The 23,839-nt window shown below is 43.1% G+C and overlaps 1 protein-coding gene across 1 annotated transcript in view; it reads left to right on the plus strand.

The window, feature by feature from the left end:
• ITPR2 (inositol 1,4,5-trisphosphate receptor type 2) overlaps positions 1 to 23,839 on the plus strand; it is a 267,849-nt gene that overhangs the window by 15,674 nt on the left and 228,336 nt on the right. The window contains exons 2-5 of the mRNA XM_039379969.1: positions 6,297 to 6,350; positions 8,302 to 8,406; positions 9,195 to 9,275; positions 12,485 to 12,669. Of these exons, the coding sequence (XP_039235903.1) occupies positions 12,578 to 12,669 (92 nt within the window). The 5' untranslated portion in view covers positions 6,297 to 6,350; positions 8,302 to 8,406; positions 9,195 to 9,275; positions 12,485 to 12,577. The remainder of the gene's footprint in view (positions 1 to 6,296; positions 6,351 to 8,301; positions 8,407 to 9,194; positions 9,276 to 12,484; positions 12,670 to 23,839) is intronic.

Consider the following 23,839-nt stretch of genomic DNA (forward strand, 5'->3'; position numbering starts at 1 on the left):
GAGGTGCACACTCCGTGCTCTGCATGTCCTGGTGCTTCCACCAAGGTAAACAGGAGATAGTCTCGGTAATTACCAGGAGTGAACTGAGCCGAACACCCCGTCCCTGCAGCTGGTTCCTGGGGCACGGGAGCAGGCAGGGCAGGAAAAGTTGACCTGCCAGGATATCACCAGTGTCTCTCTCCATTTGAACAAGAACTGAGATTCATCAGTCTTTGCTCCAGCTAAATTCCAACTTTAGCATGAAGAGAGGTTTTGTCTGACTGAGGTCTGCTGGGGTTCCTGTGCTTTCAGAGATTCATCTTGTACACACATCCTAAATTCCTGAGGTGGTTCTTCCCAGGCTGCAGGTTTGGTTCGGGAGCTGGGAGGCCACAGCCCTTGGCATCACTTCATTTCTCACTTGTGTTACAGACAATGATGAGACACTCCAGTGTTTGCTCAGGTCCAACCCTTGGAATAGAACACCAGCTTTAACAAGCCCCAGAGAAATCTCTACTGTGGGATGCAGTTCTTATGTAGTTGAAAATCTGTGTGTTCATTTTTATTTTATTTTTTTTTATTTTCTTTTTAAGCAAAGAGACAATCCAGCTGGAAACCGAGAGGATTATGTGATATCATGGAGAGCAGAATTTGACATGCAGGTTACAAACCAGTTTGAATCCTAAATGTTCAATGATACTGCAGAGCCTGACTGCTTCCTCCTAGGCTTCAGCTGGGACTGAGGACAAATCCCAAGGAGAATTCTGTCCAGTAGCAATGACTTCACTCTACACCTCTGAGCTGCATTAACAGAGAGGGACAAACACCAGTCCTTGGAAACTCTCCACATCCTGGTCTTGATGTGGCAGAGTGCTGGAGAATGTGCACTTAGTGTTGTGGATTTTTTTGTTGAGGGGTTTGGGGTTTTTTGGGCTCATTTTTTTATGTTTTTAATGGAAGTTTAATGGTTTTAGCCTGAGCTTTGGGCCAGCCTTAGGTTTGCGCACTGGAATACAGCCCCTGTCTGGTTTGCTCCTTATTTTTCTCCCAACAGGAGAGAAATGTCAACCCTTAGCAATCCCTGCCCAACTTTGTTGCTGAGAACTGGGGCTGTCCCATTAGAGGGTCTGGAAAGGACATTCCCTCTCTTCCAAGGGTTTAGCTGGCTGGAGCCCAGGAGAGCTTCCTGGCAGGAGCAGTTTGAAAAAAGATTGGAAGAAACCTCCTCTGTCTCATCCCCCCAGGGCAAACACGGTTTGTTTCTTGACAATTCAGCCTTGTAATTTTGGGCTGTTCAGAGACAGAACAGCTTGTGGGAGCTGGGAAAGAGGAGGGGGCTTCATTTGGATGCAATCCTTGGAGCTATTTTCCAAGAGGTCTCATATATGTCTGTGCATGGAGGGCTCTCATCTGTTGGGCAGGTAGTAAATGAATGTAATCCAGTGTGGGGAGTGCAATTATTTGGCCCTCTCTTGCTGGGAGTTAGAGATTTCTTTCTCTCCCTCTTCTCCCATGTTTAAGGCCAGGTGTTTTTGGGTGGATGAGGCAGCAAATCTGAGGCAGAGGCTGGAAGGTGACTCTTCAAATGCAGTGCTGAAGGTGGCTGGTGGAGCAGGGCAGACTTATTTACTACAGAGCTTATTTACCATCTTAACTTACCACATATGCAGCTGTTAGAAACAAATGTTTTTGAACAATCATCAATAAAAGCTGCAAAATAAGTGCCACAGGCCAAAGTATTTTCCACTCCAAGACATATTTGCTTCACTTTTTTCCTGTCTCTAATCCAAGCCGTGAGTAGCAATGCGTCCCTCTCCCAAGTAGCTGTCACGTAAATGTCATTTTTAAGCTTGCTGAAGAGCAGACACAGCTTACCCATCCTGCCTGCCATCATCTTTGTGCAGATTTGGGGTTGTTGTCTTACCCCCAGAACTCCTGTGAGGAAGCACAGAAGTGAGCCCTTTGTGGATGTGGGATTTGGATCATTCTGCAGAGTTAAATTTACTCCTGTTTTGGAAGCTGGGGACCTTCAGGCATCACAATACCCCCAGGGGTGGGGGGGAGATATGATACTAAAAGATAAATTAGTAACCTCATTTTGAGGCAATTATAGCTCTGTGTTTGGGGAGATTTAGCTCAAGCCCTTTGCAGTGGTGTTACAAAGCTTAATTACATGACTTGAGGTGCTGTTAGATGCAAATCTTCTGGGCATGATATCTCTCCATTTAATCAGTGATTTGTTTGCCATTTGGGTACAGAAAATACTCTGTTTAAAAATGAGATGAATACGCTTGAAGTAAGAGTGGGGAAATAATGAAAAGTAGCTGATTTATTACAGGTGAAGAGCATCCAAGAGCTCCCTGGTGTAGCTCATTTACTTGGAGCTTTATGCAATACACAGTTCATTCCACACACAAACTGCACGTGGCTCCTTGGGTTCTCTATTTATGGTCTTGCCCATTAATCTTTAGCTTTGTTAGAAACACATATGGGCTCCTTTATTTCCCTTCAATTTGAATCCTACTTTTCATTTTTTGGGGGATATCTCTTTGCTCTTTGTTAACATTGTGTGTTACTGATAAACTGGTGCTTTTCTGGGAGTGAGTGTAAGAGTCCTGTAGCAAGTTCCTGGGTTTTGGTCAGGGAACACAAATTATCCTTTTCACCAGGGTTTGTCACCTTATAATATAAACACAAAATAAGTAAATCTTTCTACATGCCTGCTTCTCAGGCTAAATTTACAAATATTTTCCCAGATAACTCAATTCTTTTATTCCTCACCTGTGCTGTGTCCTATGGGGGGTCATACTTTGCTTTCTTACATGGAGGTTGTCCAGATATGTTCATTAATGCAGAGCTTACATACAGTGGGAATGGGGGATAAACCAGTTTTTCAGATAAGATGGCCAAGAGGAAACTTTTATCTATCAAATTACACCAAAAGATTCTTGCTGCTGGGGAAGGGCTGTTTTTCTCCACGACTTCCCAAATCCTCCATGCTCCCAGTTCATAGCTGATATGCATGAGCCAGGGGCTGACAAGGAGAAACAAGGGACACAGGGAAGCAGCAGCAGGGAGACATCACCCATCCCTGCCATGGAAGGATGGCTGTTGCAGAGATTGAAAACAGGAGGGACAAGGTAGGAAGAGAAGAGCAAAGAGCAAAAAATGAGAGCTTGGGGTGCAATCCTGCTGCAGCTCGGAGGGGGTTTGGCAGCACACGCTGGCAGGGGGAGTGGGCTCATCCCAGCATCCCTGTGCTGCGGGAATGGGGGGTTGCTGCCGCTTTTCACTGCAGCAGAAATGACATCAAGGATCAGCCACATCATCTGCCCCCTTTCCAGTCTTGGGGAAGCAGTTGCCCTTTTGCTTTATCAGCCCAGCTGCCAGGGGTGCAGCTCAGGGGATTTCTGGATGCTCTGGTTGCCATGGGAAGTATGTTTTTCTCCAAGATGTTAGGTAACAAATTGTACCATGAGAGGAAAACTGATAGAAATCAGCATTTTTTTTCCTTTTGGGCCTTCTTTTTTACACTCATTTTCTCATTAAAATGTTATCTCTCCGGTAAACCTGGGGGTGAGTCCCCATCCAGTCTGTGCCCTGAGATGATCCCACTCCATATATATCTTTGTGAGCATGTTCTTCACGCTCACAGCTATGGAATAACAACTGTGCAAGAGGCACTGTTTATGTCCCTGCCATGGAAGAGGTGGCAGTTCCCACGGGGGGGAGCCAGGGTTGTGAAACAGAGGTGCTAATTGTGCTGATGTCAGATAGCTGGGCTTCACTTTTATGTTTCCTATCTGTTTTCAACCAGCAATTTCATGTTACTGCGGCTCACCTAGGAGGTAATGTCAAGTGCAGTGCTAAATGTATCCAAGTGCATGCTAAATTTTTCATTTTATTAGCTAATTCCTGCAGTTTCTTTGCCTGTGACATGGTAACAATATGCATTTCTTCCGTGCTTTTCAAACAAAATCCTGCTTCACTGGTAGATTAATTTATCTGCTGCTAACTTTGCCTTTTTCAGACTGACGAAATGGAAACTGTGGGTGATGGTTCTGCTTTTTTAATGCCCTGGTTTGTGACTGCCTGCAGATCACTTAAAATCTAATTTCCTAAACATATCTATATTTCTAAGTTGCTACTAAGATGCAGAACATCTTGCAAGAGCTACTGAGAAACAGAAGGTTATTTCACTGGTTTAATTTTTGTATAGCATTGAAACAGGGATTTTATCAAGCACTCACATCACTTATCTATTTAAATCTCATGATGCTGGAGGATCTGAAATTGCATGTCTCAGCTTTTAAAGATTCAGCTGTGTTATGCTAATGTTTAAAGTGTCTAAGGAAGACAACCAAATGAGGAACATCTAAAAAAAAAAAAATCCCACAAAATAAGCCCAAAAGAAAAAAATTCAACTCTCAGGGACAAGGCATGAGGCATTCCTACATGTAAAAGCAATTGAGGTATTTTCATGTGATTATTATTCAGCCTCTTTTTATGTTTTCAAAGTTCCAGGAAAATTTAGCAGTTCAGGATTCAACATAACTTTTAGGCAAGATTTTTGTTTCAATCCATTGCATTCTGGACTATGAGGAAGAGAGAAAGTCCAGTCTAGGGATCCAAATGTGCTGTAGTGTTTTGGTGTCTGTAATTCCATATTAATGTATAAAAAAAACCTTAATCCATTTCTAATTTCTAATTCAGACTCTTGTTTCCTGGGCACAACTGAGCTGAGATGCCAGAAATCCTTTGGGAACGTCTCCTGTATAGAACACTTCCTTCATCTAGGCCTAAAATCAGTCTGAAATAAAGGTGGGGTGAACCTCAAATCTTGGTCCATATTTGGCCTCAAAGACATTTTCTGCCTCCTTGGAATCACAGCCCAGTCACTTGGCTGTGCTAATTTAATTATTCCATAATGTCCTGGGAAGTAATGAGCATTTGGGACAGGTAAAAGTAGGAGAGACTTTGGAAGGATCCAACCTGGATGCACCAGTGCTGATCAGAGGGGATGGGGGGGGGTGAGTTTGTCCAAGAGGATTTCTTGTACTTCCCTATCCATTAGTTCTCTAGACACAGTAATCCACAGAAAAAAATTAATTCTTTCTGATTTCTGATTTTTCCTTCTCAACACATTTCTGAGAAACTTCAATATTCGGTGTTGTGCTTTTAGGGGGAGGTGAGGGAGGGGAGTTATTTCTTCAAATGGGTTTTAATGACTCCAGACCTCCACAACTTACTTCTCTGGAAATGCAGTGCCAACTACCCAAAGCCTTTTGTGTTCCCCTCCCCATCTGAAAGCTGGAATGGGCCCAAGGTCAAGGTCTGTGACCCCTGCTTTCACTAGGAAAGACTGATTCTCCTGAAAAAAGCTGCTTTTCCTGCTGTTTCCTTGCCCAAACTTGGACCAGAAAGGGCAATGCACTTCATCCCAAAGTTAGAAATGGAGGATGGGCATCAAGACAGCTGCTCAAGGAAAAATAATCACAATTTTCTTTCCCCTCTGGTAATTTTTAATGTGGTCAAAAACCCAAAAAAGCTGGCAAAGCTCTTTTTTTTTTCTTTAAACATGACCAGGATGCTGGTGAAAGGACACAATTCTGGCAAAAACCCCAACAGTATTTAATTTTGCAAAAGATTTTCAATAAGAAAATAAAATTCTTGAAAAAAAACCCTAAAGCAAACAACATCAAAAGCACAAGGTTTTTTAAGCAGCCCTGAAGTGCAAAGCTTCCACAGGTTTCTACATCTTTCCTGATAAAATTAGGAAAGGTAGGGAGGTATTCCTCAGGTACACTTTTCAAGCTCCATGATTGCAATTAAATTGCAGCCATACTGCAATTACAGATATTTTCTACTTTTTAAAAATATATTAGCTCCTAGCTATTTCCACTTTATCCAGCATGGAAATACAATTACAATTTTAGGCTTCTTACTAGAACTGTTATTTTTTTCAGATTTTACTGCGGGAATTTGTGCAAAGCTTTCTTAATTTTGGAGTTAAAAAAAAATACAATATTGAGTTTCTGTGAAATGTTGTTTGTGTGATTTAATATCTAATTATTTTAAAGAACTGCTGTATGTTACCTGTGCTGTATCCACACTGTAACCACTGCCATGGGGTCAGCTGGTAATAAAGTATTAATGAGAGGAGTCAGAACACAATGGCTTTTTAATTACAGTCACTGTACAGGTCTGTTGATTCTTCTGTTGCACAGGTTGTGGTTAGGGGTGGGCTGGGACTGAAAAGGAGGCTTTCTTTGGTTTTGTTTTATGAAGATGATTCACTTCTTTCCCTGCATTTTCAGGTTTGAACCTCCTGAAGTCTCCTGACTGCCAGCAAAAGAGAAAATTCCAACAAGGTACGTCCCTCTGTCTTTATTTTGTAGGGAAAGACTTCATTTTTAGGAAGCCAAGCAGCAAAGAAAAGCCCAGGAGACACTGCCTGACTAACAAGTCTGTGGGGGCTGGCGGGGACTTCTGCAAGGTTGAAAGCAAACTTGGTGTAACTGCTGGCACTTGTTCCATGTAGGAATAGTAAGTCCATTTTTGTGCCCTTCCTGATGCTCTCTCTGTGGTTGGGAGCTGATAGAAGGCAACGCTTCAGCTTCCTGAACCCTCTAAATAAAGCTCCCTTTCTGTAGGGGTGTTTTTCAGAGAGAGAGGCACATTGTCCTTCCTGCTTTGGTTGGGTTTTCGTATTTTGGCTCTTTGAATGAACAACTTTGGTCATTAAACAGTTGGAAACTTATTTCAAAAAGGCTTGAATGTATTGTGAAGGAAAAATATCTTCACTTGAATGGCTTGGAGCTGCTCTCAGGAGTTTATTTACATAGCTGCTGCATTGTGCCACAGCAAGAGGGGCAGCCAGGCTTCCTCTTTAATCTAAACTCCTTTTGCTTAAGTCATTAATTCACAAATAACTTCAGTTTCCTTTATTTCTAAGTTTGCTTCTTTCAAGAAATTATTATAGCAAGCCAGTGATTATTTAAATGCTTGAATTAATACATATATTACTTTTGTAAATTCAGATATAGCAAAGAGCAAGTCAAACAGTCACTGTCCATGCATCACACCACAGTGTGACCCGGTGAGGATGCAAAGCTCACACCCACATCCTAGTGAGAGCTGCCCACCTCTAATGTTGAGAAAAATGTGTTTCCCTCTGAGAGAAAGCCCTTTATAAAACAAGGTGTTAGGAATTCAGCTAGAATTTCCTGTTTCCAATAAGCCAGGTGGAATGAAGTGGGTAAGCCAGTACTGAATGCTCCATATTCTGGTTTTCTCATTCTCAACCAAATAATGGCTTTTATTTTGCATGATTCAGTGCTTTATTACGTTGCTAAATCCCATTTATCTCTGTCAGGCCTGCTTTACCCCGAGGTGTTCTTTTGGTGTGTGTTTTTTTAACCATATTTTGTATGGCACCAATACCTGCATATTGTTTAAAACAACACCAGTTAAGAGTTAACTCCCAGCAGGAGAAAAAAAGGCCAACTGAGTCCCCACAGCTGGATATCTATCAAGAAATCACCAGTTCTCTGACGTTTTCTGTGGGCAAAGGAAAACAAAGCTCTACCAGCCATAAATCAACCCCTGTGTGCGGGTACTGTCAAAATGAGCTGCTGAGGCACCCTCTGATCCAACCTGTGGGCCAAGAAGTGCTGTCTTTTCTACATCCCAGTGTTTGGAAATGCCCTTGTGCTCAAGGAAGAGCTGGGGTGCCTCAAATACAAACATCCAGAAGGTAATGGGCATCTCCAGGTTGTGTTGGAAACTTCATTAGGTGCCTTTAAAAGCCAGGCCTTTCTCACATAAGCTGTTAATTGTGCCTTGCTTGAGATAAGTACATTAAAAATATTCCAGCTACAGATGGGCTTTGAAATCAGAGCTGGATTTTAAATATCAAAATGTCTGGAATGGTTTGATATTTCTTCTTCTTCTTTTTTTTTTCTTCCCCCCCTTCCTCTATTAGAAAGATGAGAAACAAACCCTAGGCTTTTTGGGTCCAAACTTTCATATAGTTGTATGGGGTGCCTGCCTGGGTTTTGGCCTGCTCCCATCTCCATCTCTTGTATTAAAACAGTTAAAGGCATTCTTCTCTTCCCCCTTTTCCCCTGCAGCTGAAAGTATCCCCTGCTTTCGTGCAAACAAACATCAATGCTGCCTATTGTATAAGCCTGTGGTTGGTTCAGTTTGCCTTCACTGGAGTGACCTGTATATCTGTAACTTCATACAAGATGTGTAGGTGTGGGATTAAAATCTTTCCAATCAGACAATTTTCAAATGCATAAAAAGTTTGACTTCTGTCAGGAGCCTCCCCTGTTTGGACAAGATGAGCAGGAAATCCAGACGCGTTCCTGAGATGTGAGGCGTAAAAAAGGAACAAGAGTATGATGACATCAGCCTATTTATTTGGTGAGTTTTTGGAGTCTGAGGACTTTCTAATATTGTGTATTTTCACATCTAAAGTGAATGCTCAGTGCTGCAATGGGGTGTTTCTAGTGATCTCTCTGTGGATAAACTGCTTCTCTCCTGCACCTCAGCACCACAATGAACATCAAAATCAGACACAGAGATCATGGTAAAATGTCCCTGCATTCAAATATTGCAAATACTTTTATAGAGAGAGCTGATTTCAGAATACCACTGCAAAAATCACTTGATTCTCTGAAAATAAGTAATAGCTCACAAATGAAAGTTGAGAAAGAAAGGCTTCTTCACTTTTACAATGTACAGAGCAATATGTGCACCAGGGCTGTCTGTCAGCACTGACTGATGATTCCTGAGTCTGGGTCCTGTTTCATGGCAAAGCCTGTGCTCCCAGCTTTGGAACAAAAGATCACCAGAGATAACTGATGGAAAACACATCCCAGCTATTGACTAAGCAGCCTCACCTTCACCCTGCAGCTAATTGCAAGGTAAAAAACTGTAGTAAAAATGTCCATTTTATCAACCAATTTGGTTTATTTCTGCTCCAGATAAATGAAGCAATATTCCATTACCATCTCTGACCATGCTTTATTTTTTTCTATGTAGACTTGTTATGACAAAATTTCTTTCATTTTAATTAAATTTTTCTAGATACTATCTTCATACAATTAGCACTCAGAGAGGTATAATCACTACTTTTAATAGAAGAGGGTTAATGCTTGTTAAAAATGCTGGAGTAGCATTTGTCACTACTGTTGTTTGTCTGTCTGCAGGGAGAGGATGATCAAGGGCTCCTCAGATCTGCTTTTCCTGGGTGATCTTCATACCAATTTAAGTCCTGCTCTACCAAGTGGGTAAGTGCTTGGTTATTTTTGGCACACAAATAATCTGGTGACTTCAGGGAGATTGTTGGAGTGTTTCAGTGACACAGGTTTGAAATGAAGCATTTGCTTAAATACTTGACTGCCTTCTGGGTTTGACCTCTGCTTTTTTTTTTTCTGCAAAACTGATTTCATACAACTCATTTCTAGTTAACAGCCACCACTGGTTGGAACTGGACTGAGATTTCATTTAATTTATATCCCCAGAGAGCTACAAGGTGGTAACAACTTTCTGCTGCTGGCACGATCCAGCCTGAGCCAAGATGAACAAGCCTGGAAATGAAGGAGAATTCAGCCTGTGCCTTGATTTCCTTGGGGGGGAAGGGACAAAGATGACTGCAAGTGTAGGGCTCCTATGAGCCACGGCAAGCAAACACTAAATATTTTCAAAGTGACCTGAATTAACCTTCTTGTAATGGCAAAACACACAGGGTAGAGCTGTCAAGGACACAGCAGTCCTGCTTCCCTGCTGACAGCCTCCAGGGATGTCCCAGGTACCAAAGGACACTTCAAGTGGCCCCAATAACCTGTGTTTAGGCAACAGAGTTATACCTTCCTGACTGAGAATGGTCCTAAATGGGGATTTGCACCAAGGACAGGCAACCTTGCTGCTTGGCCAAGTTCTGAAGTTCATTCTCAGTAAAACTCCCACTAATTTAAGGCATGCCAGGATTTCATTTACTGCTGGGAAATGTGAAACCTCCCTGGCTAAAGTATCTTAATTAGGCCATTAGAGCCTGGTATAAAATGGCTGAGATAAACAGGGGCAGGAGGGCACAGGATATTGTCAATGCATTGTAAAGCCTTTTCTGCTCAGCCCCGAGTTCAAACTGTCCAGATCCACATTTTCATGGGATAAAACACTTGAGCCCTCTGTGGGGTGGCTCCTGGTAGGGCCCTTAGGTCCGTGCTTTTCACTTGACCTGTGGGCAGGGATCCGCAGCTTCTCTCCCCTCTGCTGCCTTGTGCTGCTTGGACTTTCAGTTTCTAATTCTGGTGTGTTTTAATTTGGTGCAATTTTTGGATTCACTGTGTGTGTTTGGGGCAGTTTGAAGAGCCTCGTCTTCGGTTTTCCTGTGCAGGGGCTGGTTCCAGAATGGGGGATCTGTCACCTGTTCTCTTCATATTGCTTTTCCAGAAGTGTTTTAACAGCTGTCATTAGTTACTCCAGGAGACTGAAATCAAAGAATTTGGTGAATCTGGGGCCTGTGTTGTATGTATGTGTACAGGAGGAGGTGCAGATCATAGAATCATAAAACAGAATAACAGAATGGTTTGGATTGGCCATCCAACCTGGCCTTGAACACTTCCAGGGATGAAGCAGCCACAGCTTCTCTGGGCAACCTGTGCCAGGGCCTCCCCACCCTCACAGGGAAGAATTTTTTCCTGATATCTGATCTATGACTACTCTCAGTTTGAAGCCATTGCCCCTTGTCCTGTCACTTCATGCCCTTGTAAAAAGTCCTTCTCTACCTGTCCTGTAGGCTGTGAAGGTACTGAAAGGTGCTATCAGGTCTCCTTTAAGCCTTCTCTTCCACAGGCTGAACAACCCCAACTCTCTCAGCCTTTCCTCATAGGGGAGTTCTTTGGTGGTGTTTTTGTATAAGAAAGTGACAAATCCAAAATATTCACCTTAAAAGAGCAAAAGAGGGACTTCTAGAGTGGCATAACAGGTTTTTTTTTTCTCTACAGATAGATGGTAAAAATTTCTCATTTTTACTTTGAGACTCATAATTTCTGATGTCAAGAATTTATGCTCAGAAGTGAGATAAGGCTAAAAGCTGTACATGTGGGAAATTAAATGCAAGTGTGAAACTCTCAGCCTATTACTCACTACCAGCAGTCTGCACATTCCCGCAACTAGGTTTGTATTCTTATCATTTGAGAGCTAGTACTTGATCAGGCTGTTAGACTTGCGTGAATTATTGTTTCTTTTTATTTGTTGTTGTTGGCTTTTTTTTAATCCAAATAATCTATTGGAAGAACACATGTGGTGACAAATACTATTGCTGAGTTTGCCTGTATTTAGGAGCTGAAAAAATCTGGAAAAGTAGAAATACTATGATTCCTAAAACCGTTAGTGAAAATTACATTTTTGTTTAAAGAATGCACAGAGTTTTTAAGAATAAAAATCCCACACTGGCTGTAGCCTCTGTGGCAGCTGGGCCTTCTTCCTCTAGTGAGTGTGGGGAGGCTGCAGTGTCCCTGCTTTCCGGGGCAGAAAAGGCTTTTAGAGTTCTCTTTACATCGAGGGTGAGGGTGTTTTTTTGTTAAATCGGTGGTAATTATCTTAAGCAAACGTGCTGTTGGGCCTGTTCAGCCTCGAGAAGAGACACTGAGAGGGGACCTCATCCATGTGTGTCAGTGTCTGCAGGGAGGGGACAGAGGATGGACCAGGCTCTGCTCGGGAGTGCCTGAGGCCACGGGCAGGACAAGATGGGACAAGAGGCCACAGGCAGGAACTGATGCCCATGAAGTTCCACCTGGACATGAGGAAGAACTTTGCTGTGCAGTGACCGAGCACTGAACAGATTGCCCAGAGAGGGTGTGGAGTCTCCCTCATTGGGAGAACCGTCTGGACACAATCCTGTGCCATGTGCTCTGGGATCAGGGAGGTGGGAGCAGATGCCCCACTGTGGTCCCTCCCAACCTGACCCATCCTGTGATTCTGTGAAGTCCCGCACAGGGCATGCAGCTCTGTTTGCTTCCGATTACAAAAAAAAAAAATAAAATAAAGGATTCGTGGCTCCTGAAGTTTGAAAGCCATAAACCAGAGGGTGACACAGGCTGAGTGACCACACCAAGCGCAGTCTCCGGGCAGAGGGGAAGAGTCTCAGCCGCGGGGACCGCCCGCGCCCCCGCACCGCGGGGAATTTCCGAGGCTTTCCGAGGGTCTCCGCCGCATCTCTCCCGGCTGAGGGGGTGCAGGGGCTGCGATCCCGGGGGTGTCCGGCCCCTGCCCGAGCCCGGGGGTGGCTGCGGGGCGGGGCGGGGCGGGGCGGGGGGCGGAGGAGGCGCGGGGGGCGGGCGGGGCCGGGCCGGGAGCTCCGCGCACACCGCGCTCATGTCAGCCCGCACCGCGCTGCAGGGGCCGCGCAGAGCCTCCCTGGATCCCTCCGATTTGCCTGTATTTTAATTCTTTAATTTATTTCGTTTTATTTTTTTTTTTTTTTTTTACGAAGGAGGGAGAGGAAAGCGGAAAAAACACCCCCGGCTTCACGGGAAAAAAAAAAAAAAAGAAAAAAAAACAAACCCAAGAAAAAAAATGAGCCAGAATGTCTGAGAAAATGTCCAGCTTTCTGTACATCGGGGACATCGTGTCCCTGTACGCCGAGGGCTCCGTGAACGGGTTCATCAGCACGCTGGGGTGAGTGAGCGCGGGGCTCGCAGCCCGCGGCACAGGAAGGGGCGGCAGCGCGCCCTGCTCGGCGGAGCGGGGAAAGTAGGAAGTGCTGGGGAACGGGAAGGGATGAGAGAAGTTCTCGGGGCCGGGGAGCGGGGCCCGGGCCCCGCCGTACCTCCTCCTGCAGCTCCCGCCACTCCCCGGCGCCCCCGGGAATACCCGAGGTTCTTCAGACCCTGCGCTGTGCTGTGCCCTTAGCGCAGTCAGCACGCAGAGCTGCCATTTATTTATTTATCTATCTATCTATTTATTTATTTATTTTAGTTGTACCTCTGAGAATTTCTGACAATTTCCTTGCTCATCTTGCCATGAATCAGCTCGTTAAAAACCTACACGCCTTTGCTTCTGGTTTGTGTCTGCCTGAGGTCTTGTCTGTGGTTGTCGATGATCAGATACTTACGATCAGATAGTTTAATTTAATGGAGATGCCTTTTTTCCCCCGTGAGCTCTTCTTTCTCTCTGCAGGGTGAAAGGGTGTGTAGTTTAGCTGTGGCTGCTTCGCTGAACTGCCGCTTGCTTCAGTTTTTTATTAACCTTGGCCGCTTTAAATCACCTTCTTGGAATCCAGGAGGGAAAACCTCAGCGAATGACGATAGCGATACATTGATACATTTCTTTGAAGTTTGGCTGCAGTGAGGTGTCCCGAGGGTGCAGCGGTTCCCTCTGATGTTCCCAGGAGAGCTGCAGTAGTTCCAGTAACTTTGTGGCATGTCCAAAGTAAGCGTGTCCTGAAACCTTTGTCACTGGCAACGTCTCCTGCACTCCATGGATTGTAGCGATCCCATGGACAAGGCAGCTCAAACTCTAGTTAAATATCAGTGTCATTTGCTGCTTAAACGTTAATGGTACCTTTTGGAATAACAGTTAAACCTGCCAAGGCTGGTTAACACGGGTATCGCTCCTGTATTGGTGTAGCCTCCCTGTGTTCTGTGATCCCTTCCATGGGGGACTGTAGGGTGAAGTAAGGTTGGTATTAAAATGCAAACAGTGAATGTGTAAGATACTTGGTGTGGTGCTGCTACTGGAAAAGAGATGGTGTTCAAGGTCTTTTATATATTTTTTTAATCTTATTATTGCATCCAATCCTTGTTATTCACTCTTTTAATCTGTTGACAAGTGTTTTTCAATGGTTTGTTCCTCTATTTGTTAATTTGGTGCCTCCTCTCACTGACTGTCTGTGTTGTCTCACATGTCCTTTCTGACATTGCTGACTCTGGCAATTTTAAATCCTGCCTGAAAATGTTCTTTCTGCAACTGTTTATTGCTGGATATTGTTTCTTACTCTTCTAACCCCAGCACTTTTTTTTTTTTATTTCGCCATTGGTTTGCTGTCTCGTTCTGTCTCATCTCTGTGTTCTGCTATGTGGAGGAAGCTAAATTTGCTGTGCTTTCCTTTTCATTGCGTTCTTCCTTTCTGAGAGCACCTGCTTGTCCACAGTTACGGATGTTTCTGCTGTGACCAATGCTTGTATGACTGTCACTCCAATATGTGTTTTGGCATTGCCGTGCCACAGTTTTAAGGCTGCTGATCCTCCCCTTATCCTTTGGAGTTAAGGCAGGACATTTATTCCCAGTTTTAAAGATGAGAAGCAAAGATCAAAGCTTGTCTAAGGCACATGGGAGCTCTTTACTAGAAGAAATAATTGAGCTTAAGCCAACACTCTGTCCAGGCTCTCTTTCAGCCCAGCTCAAGAAAACTGCTTGGCATGAGACAGGACTCCTGTGTGCGTCTCTTCTTCAGTGACAGGCCAGGAGTTCAACAATGCTGATGTACCTCTGTTGGCTTTTCAGTCCAACTTTTTTGTGCCCTGCTCTCCGGCATGGTAAAAGCAGCCCCAGAGCCAGGAGGCTGGAGTGGAGGAACTGCAGGAAACTTGAAGTTGCCAGTGGAAAAACCCCCGTATCTGCTGAATGGGAATGAACCCCTCTGCTGGTGGTACAAGAGCTTGGACTGACATTTGAAGTTGTGATGCCAGGTTACCGTATCTGTGCCAGCTCTTGCAATTGCTGCCTTTGGACTGGTTGCAACAACACAAGAGGCAGAAAAAAACTCTTATACTCGGGGAAAACTTGCTCAGCTGCACTTTGCAAACACCTGAAAAGATGAACCCTCATTTTCCACAGGTGCCTCTAGTTGGTGAGGACAAGGTGGGGTAGGATTAGGAATGATTTCTCTTTTTTTTTGACTGCTGTGGGTCCTTGTTTAATTGCTTTTGTCTGGGTTACACCTGAAATGTTGCCGGGCAAACCAACCTGTCACCTGCACTATGGAGCCCACTGGGGAGTCTCCTGCTGTTTCAAGAACTTGAAATCCAGTTCAGGCCTATGACTCTGGAGCAGGGATAGAGTCCTGTTGATTTTAAGCTGTCAAAGGCTGATTGTTTCCCAAACAAAGTGTGAGCAAGGCCGTTCTATAAATAGGATAAAAAGGTGCCCAGCACCTCTGCAAGCAGGGAAGGTCTGTCATGGCAGGGGACCTCACTCCTTGAGGAGTTGAACCAGCTCAACAAATGGGTTTTGAGGGAGATTTCTAAGCATAGGCTGTTTCGTGCATTTTAGAGTATTTTTTTCCTCACTTGCTGGTGCAGAAATTTTCACATGCTCCGTTTTCCCTGAAAACTTAAAGTCAAGAGAAAGATGTCGCTGAGCTGTTCAGGTCATGTGTGGGGTCAGGTTAATAGCTCCTATAACCTGAGTGTGGAAATATTCCTTTTGTGTAGTTTAGGAGGTCCCAACTGCCTTTTTTAGGAGACAGGGGATCTGCGCCCTTGGCCCTTGATCCAGGTGAGCCTGGTGAGGGCAGGAGGGCCTTTCCACACCTCCCTCTGAAATGAGCGTTTGGGAATTGCTGGAAAAAGATTCTGTGAGTGGTACTCAAAGGGTTGGGGCACTCCTTTGAGCTGGAGGAAATCTGTGTTCTCGTCCTCCTTGTCTCTGAACTGTCTCATGACTATAAACAGCTGTTGGATGTGGGGGTGAGGGCTCTGCTTTCACATTTGATCTCTCTTAGTCTGAAGAGGAGACTGAACCTCTCTTCCACATCTGGGGTTAGTGCTGTAGGGTGGGATGGGGGCAGGGAAGTCAGACAGCGCCTGCTCCAAATTCTTCCTCCTATATCCATATTTTAAGAGGCAGAGATTGGGCTCAGTTTTTTTGGAGGAAGAGGTGTAACCACTGATCTCCAGGAGGATGTTCCAGGCTGTGGATCCCACATGGAGAGGGGCATCTCTGGCTATTGGTACAGGAAAGGGTTTTAGGGCTCAGCATTTTCAGCAAGCCTTTGGATACTTGAGGTACTGAGAATCCAAACAATCCCCTGCTCTTTTTTCTGCTTGGCTTTGGGCTTATTCTGGATTTGGATGCTGCTCTGAGGTGCTGATGGTGTGTCTTCTGGCTTTTCCAATCCCCCACCTCCCCCTCCTTCCTTTTTAAATAGGAGAATGCTTTCGGACATATAAGCTGATAGCCTTGCAATTTAGTGCAGAAAAGGAAACGTTTGGGAGAAGGAATTTACATCCCTTGATAGTTTTCTGCCCTTGCAAGATGTATTTTGTGCTGGGTTATGGAACTGTGCTAATACTGAGGGGTTTGACACAGTAAAACTTTTGCACAGTTGGAGGCTTTATGTTCCACAGGGAGGGTGTGTCAGAGCCAGGCAGTGAATCCAGTTATCTTAAGTTGTCTTAGACTGGTGTCTGACCCTTGAGACCACCTTTCCCAGTATTTTGGCTGTGAATGCTGGGAATGAAAATTGTATTAATCACCTATCAGTACAACGAGGAGAAAAAAGTATTCCTGATGGGAGGGGTGGAAGGAAAAAAGCAAGTAAGGACAACCAGGATCAGCTGTAGGAAAGTTTGAGGATGAGCCTTTTAGTCACCATGGGGAGCTGCATTCCTGTCTCACCTCCATAAATGTGCTTCTGTGCCATAGCAGGGAGAGATCTCATGGAACATAATCACTGGAGCATGAAGCAGGACCCGCCTGCTTGGTCATACATGGCCCTGGATGATGAGGGGTGCTGGGATGCATTTCTCATTAGCAGCAAAAAGTGTGTTGTAGAGTATTTTTACTAATTTTCCTCAGTCTAATGTTGATTTTTTCCTGAATATCTCCTCTTAATTTTTCAAAGCGCTTCCTGGAACTTTCTTGTTTGAAATGTCACAGGTTTATTCAAGCTCCTTCACTGGATTTTTGTGCAGGAGCTGTCTTTTTGAAGTTGAACTTCACACACAGGTTGAGTCAATCATACTTCGGGAAGAGGCAAGGTAAAGTAGAAAGTGCTTTAGAAACAACATAAATCAGAATATTCCAAATATAACAAAGGCTAAAACTTGTCATCCTGGTGCCTTCAGGAATGGTCCCTAAGAGAAAAGATGCAGTGACTGATGATGCTCACAACACACCAATGCAGAGTTTTCATCAGAGCCCTTATTTTTCTAACCCTTCTCTGTTACTGTCTGAAGATGTAAGCCATGGTTAAGGAACAGAGTATCCATCCTTTAATTAATAGCAAATTTTTCTTTCATGTCCCAGCTGAAAAAAGGTAATTAGTCAGGAAAGAATAAAAAAGCCTGAAGAAAGTGAGAGTGGCATAACTAGAGTTACTCATAATTTAGTTCTGGTATATGTAGAATCAAATAACACCTGGAAGAGGGAAGGGAAGATGCGTTTCAGCTTTTCTGTGGGCAAAAGTACTTGTAGGTTTTGTTTCCTAGGTACTTTGTCCTCCAGACTAACGGTGCCAATGAGATTTGACAGTTTTGATTGTGTGTAATTTTTTTTAAATACTGTGTAGGTTTGGCATTTTCAGGAATACATGGTTCTTTTGGTTGTCTTTCTGATGCAGCAGCCCTGCTCTGAACCCTCCAGCTACTTTGAATATATGCTAATGTACACTTTTCAGCTGTGTGGGGTATTGCTTTTCTGTGATAACTTTGTAAAGCATAAGCTATATTAGATGCATTATTAAACACTTTCATTGATCTTACAATAAATGCTGTGTAAGTGGAGATGTAGACACATAAATACAGCTCTATATCTTGCATACCTTGCCATGCAGTACATATATCAAAGCTTATATCCTCTGTAATTATCCACTCTCACTAGCAATTAGGCACGTCTCCAGCTTTGCCATTTGTAACAGCCTTTATTTTGATGCTCGGTTTCAAATGTTGTAACAACAGTGCCATCCTTAAATAAACAATGAGACAAAGCTTTCCACAAAGCAGCCTTACGGGAATGCAGCGAGTAATGAGCCCCGGAGGGCTCAGACTTGTTTCTGAAGTTTTCCTTATACACAGAGCCTAGCCTGGGTGTGAGGGGAAAAAAGCATTAGACTTAATTACAGTGTTATGATTTATGAGTCTGTGTGCTAAAATGGAATATCCTTGGTGCGAGAGCTCATTATTGAGCAGAACTGGGGAGAAAATTGGGGTTAGGGAAAGAATTGATTGATTAATGCAGGAGAGAGTTTACCTGTAAGCTGTGTGGTAGTAATGGAAATAAGAGAGGAATATTGAATTGAGATAAGACATACTACAAGTTCTCAGCTGGGCTATGGGTAATGTGGGGAGTAGTCAGGAAAGACAGGGGAGATTGTTTGACCTGCATGACTTAAAGTCTTATTTTAACTTCCTTTTACGTAATGAGAGGACTAACTAAACTAAACCAGTCTTGACGTGATTCTTGGTGCTGTTAGAAATCACGACTACCCTGTATTTTAAAGGTACCACAGAGGAAAGAGTCAGGTCAATCTTTGACTTCCCCAGCCTGGAATATGATTTCCCAAGAAGCTCCTGAACCTTTGCTCAGCCGGTGTTTGAAACCCTTCGCTGTTCGAGGTGCAGGCGGCGGCTGCTGCTCGGCTGAAGCCTGAGCCTGTTTGTTGAGCAGTAACACCGAGCTGTGTCCTCTGCACGTGGATTTACTGCACTTGAAAGTCTGGTTTTTGCTTGCTTTGAAAGGTCTGTTACTTCTTGTATGATGTACTTGATGAGGGATATTTATGGCAAAACTGGAGGAAGGAAAATGAACGGTCATTCGGGATTTTGCTTTTTTACCTCGTGTGTGTTGTGTTTTGCCACTTAATCAGAGGTGCATATTTTAATTATGTTAAAAGGACATAATTCCCTTGTGACTGATTCTTTTAAACTTCCATTGATTATTTGTAAGTCTAATTCCATCTAATTACTTGAATCAATCCTTCCACCACTATGAAGATGTGTAAACACTTCCTGATGTAAATTCTGTTTATGATGCTAAACCTCGATGCTTTGGGCCTGCAGCTGTGTGGGAAGTGAATCCCAGTTCCCAGGATTTCCAGCTTCCTTTCCTGGGGGGTCACAGGGAAGCCTCAGTTGTCCAGCAGCTTTGTGTTCCCTCTCTCTAGAGAAGTAAAAGTAACTTCTGTTTTCACTACCTCAGTTCACCTCAAATATGAAACAAACTTAAACCAAGGAATTGCATTCTAGCAAGGTAAGTTTTTGCTGCAAAATTGGGAAAAGAGTTAAACAAAAAAGCAGGGTTAAAATGGACCTGTTATTCATGTCCTATATTAGGTACTGGTGGAGGTTTTGAGGGGCTGTTTTGGCTGTGGAAATCAAAAGGTTGTGTCAGGACTGGTCTTGCTGCTCAGCTAGTGCTGATTTTGTGACTCTCTGTGTACTTTGATTTTTCAAATGTTTGAGTCTTGTGCTAAGGCTGCTGTGGTCTCAAACATTTGAATACCTGTTGATTTTTTTTTTGTTCCAAGGGTTTTTGGTGTTGTTTAGGAAAATGCAGAATTATATCACCTTCTCCAGGAGAATGCCTGAGGCGAAGGTTCAGTTCCTGTAGAAAGAAATAGGAGTTTTAAGGTTGCCTATGGGACCTTTTGTAATACAAAAGTTATATAAAATGGATTTAGTACTTGGTAATTCCTATGTAATACAGTTTGGGCAATTCTTTTGAAATGTCCCTTTAGGTTGTTGCTGCTGCATGAGTGAAGACATATAGTTGACATTTATATGGAAATACTTGGTGGAAGGAGGCTGGAAGGGCATATCCAAGTGTGGTTGTTACCATTTGATACTAAGTTTGCTACAACTCTTCTCTGTACCAAGAATTGGTATTAAAACCAGTAATCAAGTTTTTATTCTTTGACCGCCGGCAGATAAAAATCGATGTCGTTTAAAAGAAAATCAACAAACAAACCCTGAAACGAGGCTTTTTATATGAATCTCAAAATACAGAAACTTGTTGTGATCCAATGCTTGGACTTCTTATCTTGATTCCCTTTTAGGAGCTTGTTTGAATTTCAAACAGCTTTTTTATTCCCTGCACTTGACACACACAAGTTAATCAGTGTTGCAGGGGCAGCAGAAAACTCCCTCATGGAGAAAAGCTTGAAAACCAGAATGGTCACTAATAAAATGTAAGAAGTGCCCTGAGTTTAGTAGTAATTTTCTTCCATTAACTTAAAATCAAAGTATGTGCTTTGCAGGTAGGGGGGCCTAACTAATGGTATGTGAGTACTTGAGACCCCAAGCAGTGCTTTTTGCATGACCTGGTTGATTTTGTTTTACGTTTAGCTGGGCTTAGATTTCTGACAGGCCCCCCAGTTGTTCCGGGTAACAGGAACAGTGGTGCGCTCTGCTAAAATGTTCTTAGTCACCTTTTCAGTCTGGCTCGTGTCTTTTTATTGTTCAGAAACAATAAATAAAGAGAGGAAACAAAATGAATGGATTGGGGAAGACTGGATATCGCTTTTGAAAACAGAGAGCAGATCTTCGTGTGGTTTTGAATGCTGAAAAATGTTCAAATGCATCACTAAGCAAGGTCCATTCTTCCCATCAGAGAATAAAAGTTTAAGGCTACTTAAAAATTTATTTTTTTTTTAAATTCTTCATTAAAAAAACCCCAACCTAACGAACTGCATGGAGTGAAAGAGATTAAGTGCCTGTTAGTAGTATTTTCTCTGATATTTTGGACAACTTATTGAGGTTATCACCTTTTGCCAAGGTGGACTTAATACCAGCCTGAGGGTGCCAATCCATAGGCTTCACTCTTCACCCAAATTTGACAGGGCCCAGCGAGCTTGGCTCTTTACAGAGAGATGAAAAGTCAGGCTTAGGTGGAGAGTTTTGTGGAATTTTGATATTCTAAAATGAGGTTTTACATCAGGCTCGCTGATGTAAAAATCAGGTAGGGCCATCTCTGTAATGCTTCTCAGGTTGAAGGCAGAACTCAGTAAGTCAAGCTTTCAAACAGGTTTCGTAAGTAATGAACTGATGTAGAATTGTTTTGGACTTTAGGTTGCTTTAAAGACACTGAAGTTATTGCAGTAAACACAGGAAGTCCAAGTCTCAAGATTTTCAGTTATCTTTGTAGATATTCTTACATATCATCATAGCACGTTATTTATAAAGAATATTAGTATACAGAAAAAAAATTCTTGCCTTTAAAGGATAAAAATACAAAATAACATACAGAAAGTTAAGAGGAATTTTTTTTTAGGTGATGAGGACGTAACAGTTTATTTGTATGTCAGGCTGGCCAAGTTGATTGAAAGGATGGAGCAGCTCTGCTGGGAGGAAAGGCTGAGAGAGTTGGGATTGTTCAACCTGGAGAAGAGAAGGCTTTGGGGTGACCTGATTGTGGTCTTCCAGGACCTGAAGAGAGCCCACAAGGAAGATGGAAAGAGACTATTTCCAAGGGCCTGGAGTGACAGGACAAGGGGGAATGGCTTCAAACTGAGAGAGAGCAGGTTTAGATTGGATATTAGGGAGAAATGCTTCCGTGTGAGGGTGGGGAGGCCCTGGCACAGGTTGCCCAGAGGAGCTGTGGCTGCCCCTGGATCCCTGGAAGTGTCCAAGGCCAGGTTGGATGGGGCTCTGAGCAACCTGGGCTCGTGGAAGGTGTCCCTTCCCATGGCAGGGGGTTGGAATGAGATGATTTTTAGGGACCCTTCCAACCCAGGCCATTCTATGATATTATAGATTATTTTACTCAGAAAAAGTAACTAAGTCTCATGACATTATTTCCTGTATAAGTGGTCTGAAATGTAGGTCCTACACGTGCAAATTTGTAGATTTAAGTTGCAAATATATCATGAGGCAGTTTTAATAACCTGTTGAATAGAAGCCAAGTTAAGATTTCTACTTCCTTGGCTGGATCTTCAGGGATACTAAAAGATTGATAGGATTTGGTCAGGAGACCCTTCAGAGGCTCCTCAGAGAGGGCACTGCTGTGGCCTCTGGGCAGCTGCAGGGTTTGGGTCAGCAATGGCTTCTCTTGCTGAAACAAAACAAGGTCAGGACCTAGCAGGCAATAATTCTTGTCTGTATTAACTTTTGTAGTTGAACAGGTTTTTCTGCCACTGAATGTAAGGACCAATTAATGTTGCAACCCCCCTGGAATACCTAGGATATAGCAAAGCCATTTGCATGGGAAGTTTGGTTGTACCAGCTCATTTGAGGCCACACTGTGGAGTCAAACTTGGTTTCACCTGGTCCGTTTCCTTTCCATGTCAGATTAAACTCCCTCCTGTGATTAGGCTGCTCCTAATGGAATTACTTTACTTGAGCTGGAAGTGGGACAGTGCTGGTTTGAGTTTTCAACCATGGATCTAAAGTATGTTTAAGAGGAAATACTGGATTAAAGGGTGGGACACAAGAGACTTGCACAAGGTTGTTGACAAATTGTGGAAAATAACTAAAGACACCAAGTTCTGGGTCAGTGCTCTTTTTGTAAGTGTTGATCTACTAAGCTGTTCAATGCATAAATTGTTTTATATTGGTTTATCTCATGGGAGCAAGGCAGTTGTGACAAAGCTAGTTAGTTTATTAAAGTTTCCATGTATCAAAAGTTGTTTTATCTTAAGGATGCATCTAAAGATGCAGAATGTGGCTTATCATGACAAGAAAAAAGTGTGCTGAAGAGAGTTTTACACTTGCTTATGCTCAAATGTTGGGTGGAACCTCTTTGACAGTGGTAAATACAATTATTAATGTTCTTCATTTGTAATGGGGGTGAGAGAGAAAATCCTTCCTCCTTTCTGCAGCCAGATCACTGAAAGAATGGAAATCATCACCCAAAGCACATACACTTGGTAAAGCCTGAGGAAAAGCTGAGGAAAAGCTGAGTCCTGCTATCCAAGAAGCTTTTTAGAAAGAAATTCAGCATCATCAGGGCAAGCTAAAAGGACCTAAATGAGTACAGAGAGGATAAGACAAAAACCTCAATCAGAGCCAGAGAAAAATCTGATATGGTGACCCAGGGGCAATAAAAATGAGTGTGCTGCTGAGCACTCTTCTCCTTGAAAACTGTTATCAAAGAAACTCCTGCTGTTTGGTTTGTCCTCTGTCCAGGAAAATAAGAATTCACAAATCCTTGGATTTGGTTGGTGATCTTAAAGTTATTTTCCAACCTAAATGATTCTATAAAATTATTTCCGAATAAATGATCAAGGAAATACCTGGAGCCATCTCAAACTTTTCTTTATAGCAGAAACAGCCTTTATGTCTCCAGAACTGCCATAATTGCCTGTGACTAATGATAATAGGGTATCCTGGGATGGATCCGACCTCCAAAATGGAAATTTGGGACTGGTATTACATGTGAAGCTGTGGTGCAAGAAATAATATGGACCCTCAAAAGAGACCAGAGAGAATTGATGTGGTTTCTAATACAAGAGCTGGAAGCCTTGCAGGTGGAAATAAAGCAATAATGAAAATGCTATCTGAAAAAAGAACTGGATGCATCTGTAGGAGTCAAAGGAAAAAAGTTTCCTAGTGACACTTTGAATAATGATTTGCAGGTGAAAGTGAAACCTTTCATGGGCAGCAATTAAAAACTGTCTGGGAAAAGAGCAGGCAATTTACCCTCTCTCAAACAGCAAGGTAGGGTCACTGAGCTGGTCAAAAATATATTTGCTATGGTCCTGATCTGTTTTTCCTCAAAATATAGGCGAGGAAAGCTTTGGGTTTCTTTGTGTTTGAGCCTTAGCACAGGCTTGACTTTAGAAATGAACTTGCAGATTGGTTATCCAGGTGTGGAAATGTAAGTATGAAAAGACAAAGGGGACTTGAGAAGGTGACAAAATATAATTTTTAAAGTACTTGGGAACAACTTCTATTGGTGCTTAAAATTTCAG

Source organism: Pipra filicauda, unplaced genomic scaffold (genome assembly GCF_003945595.2).
Source record: "Pipra filicauda isolate LSUMZ 115617 unplaced genomic scaffold, ASM394559v2 scaffold181_size1560634_pilon, whole genome shotgun sequence".
NCBI classification, from domain to species: domain Eukaryota; kingdom Metazoa; phylum Chordata; class Aves; order Passeriformes; family Pipridae; genus Pipra; species Pipra filicauda.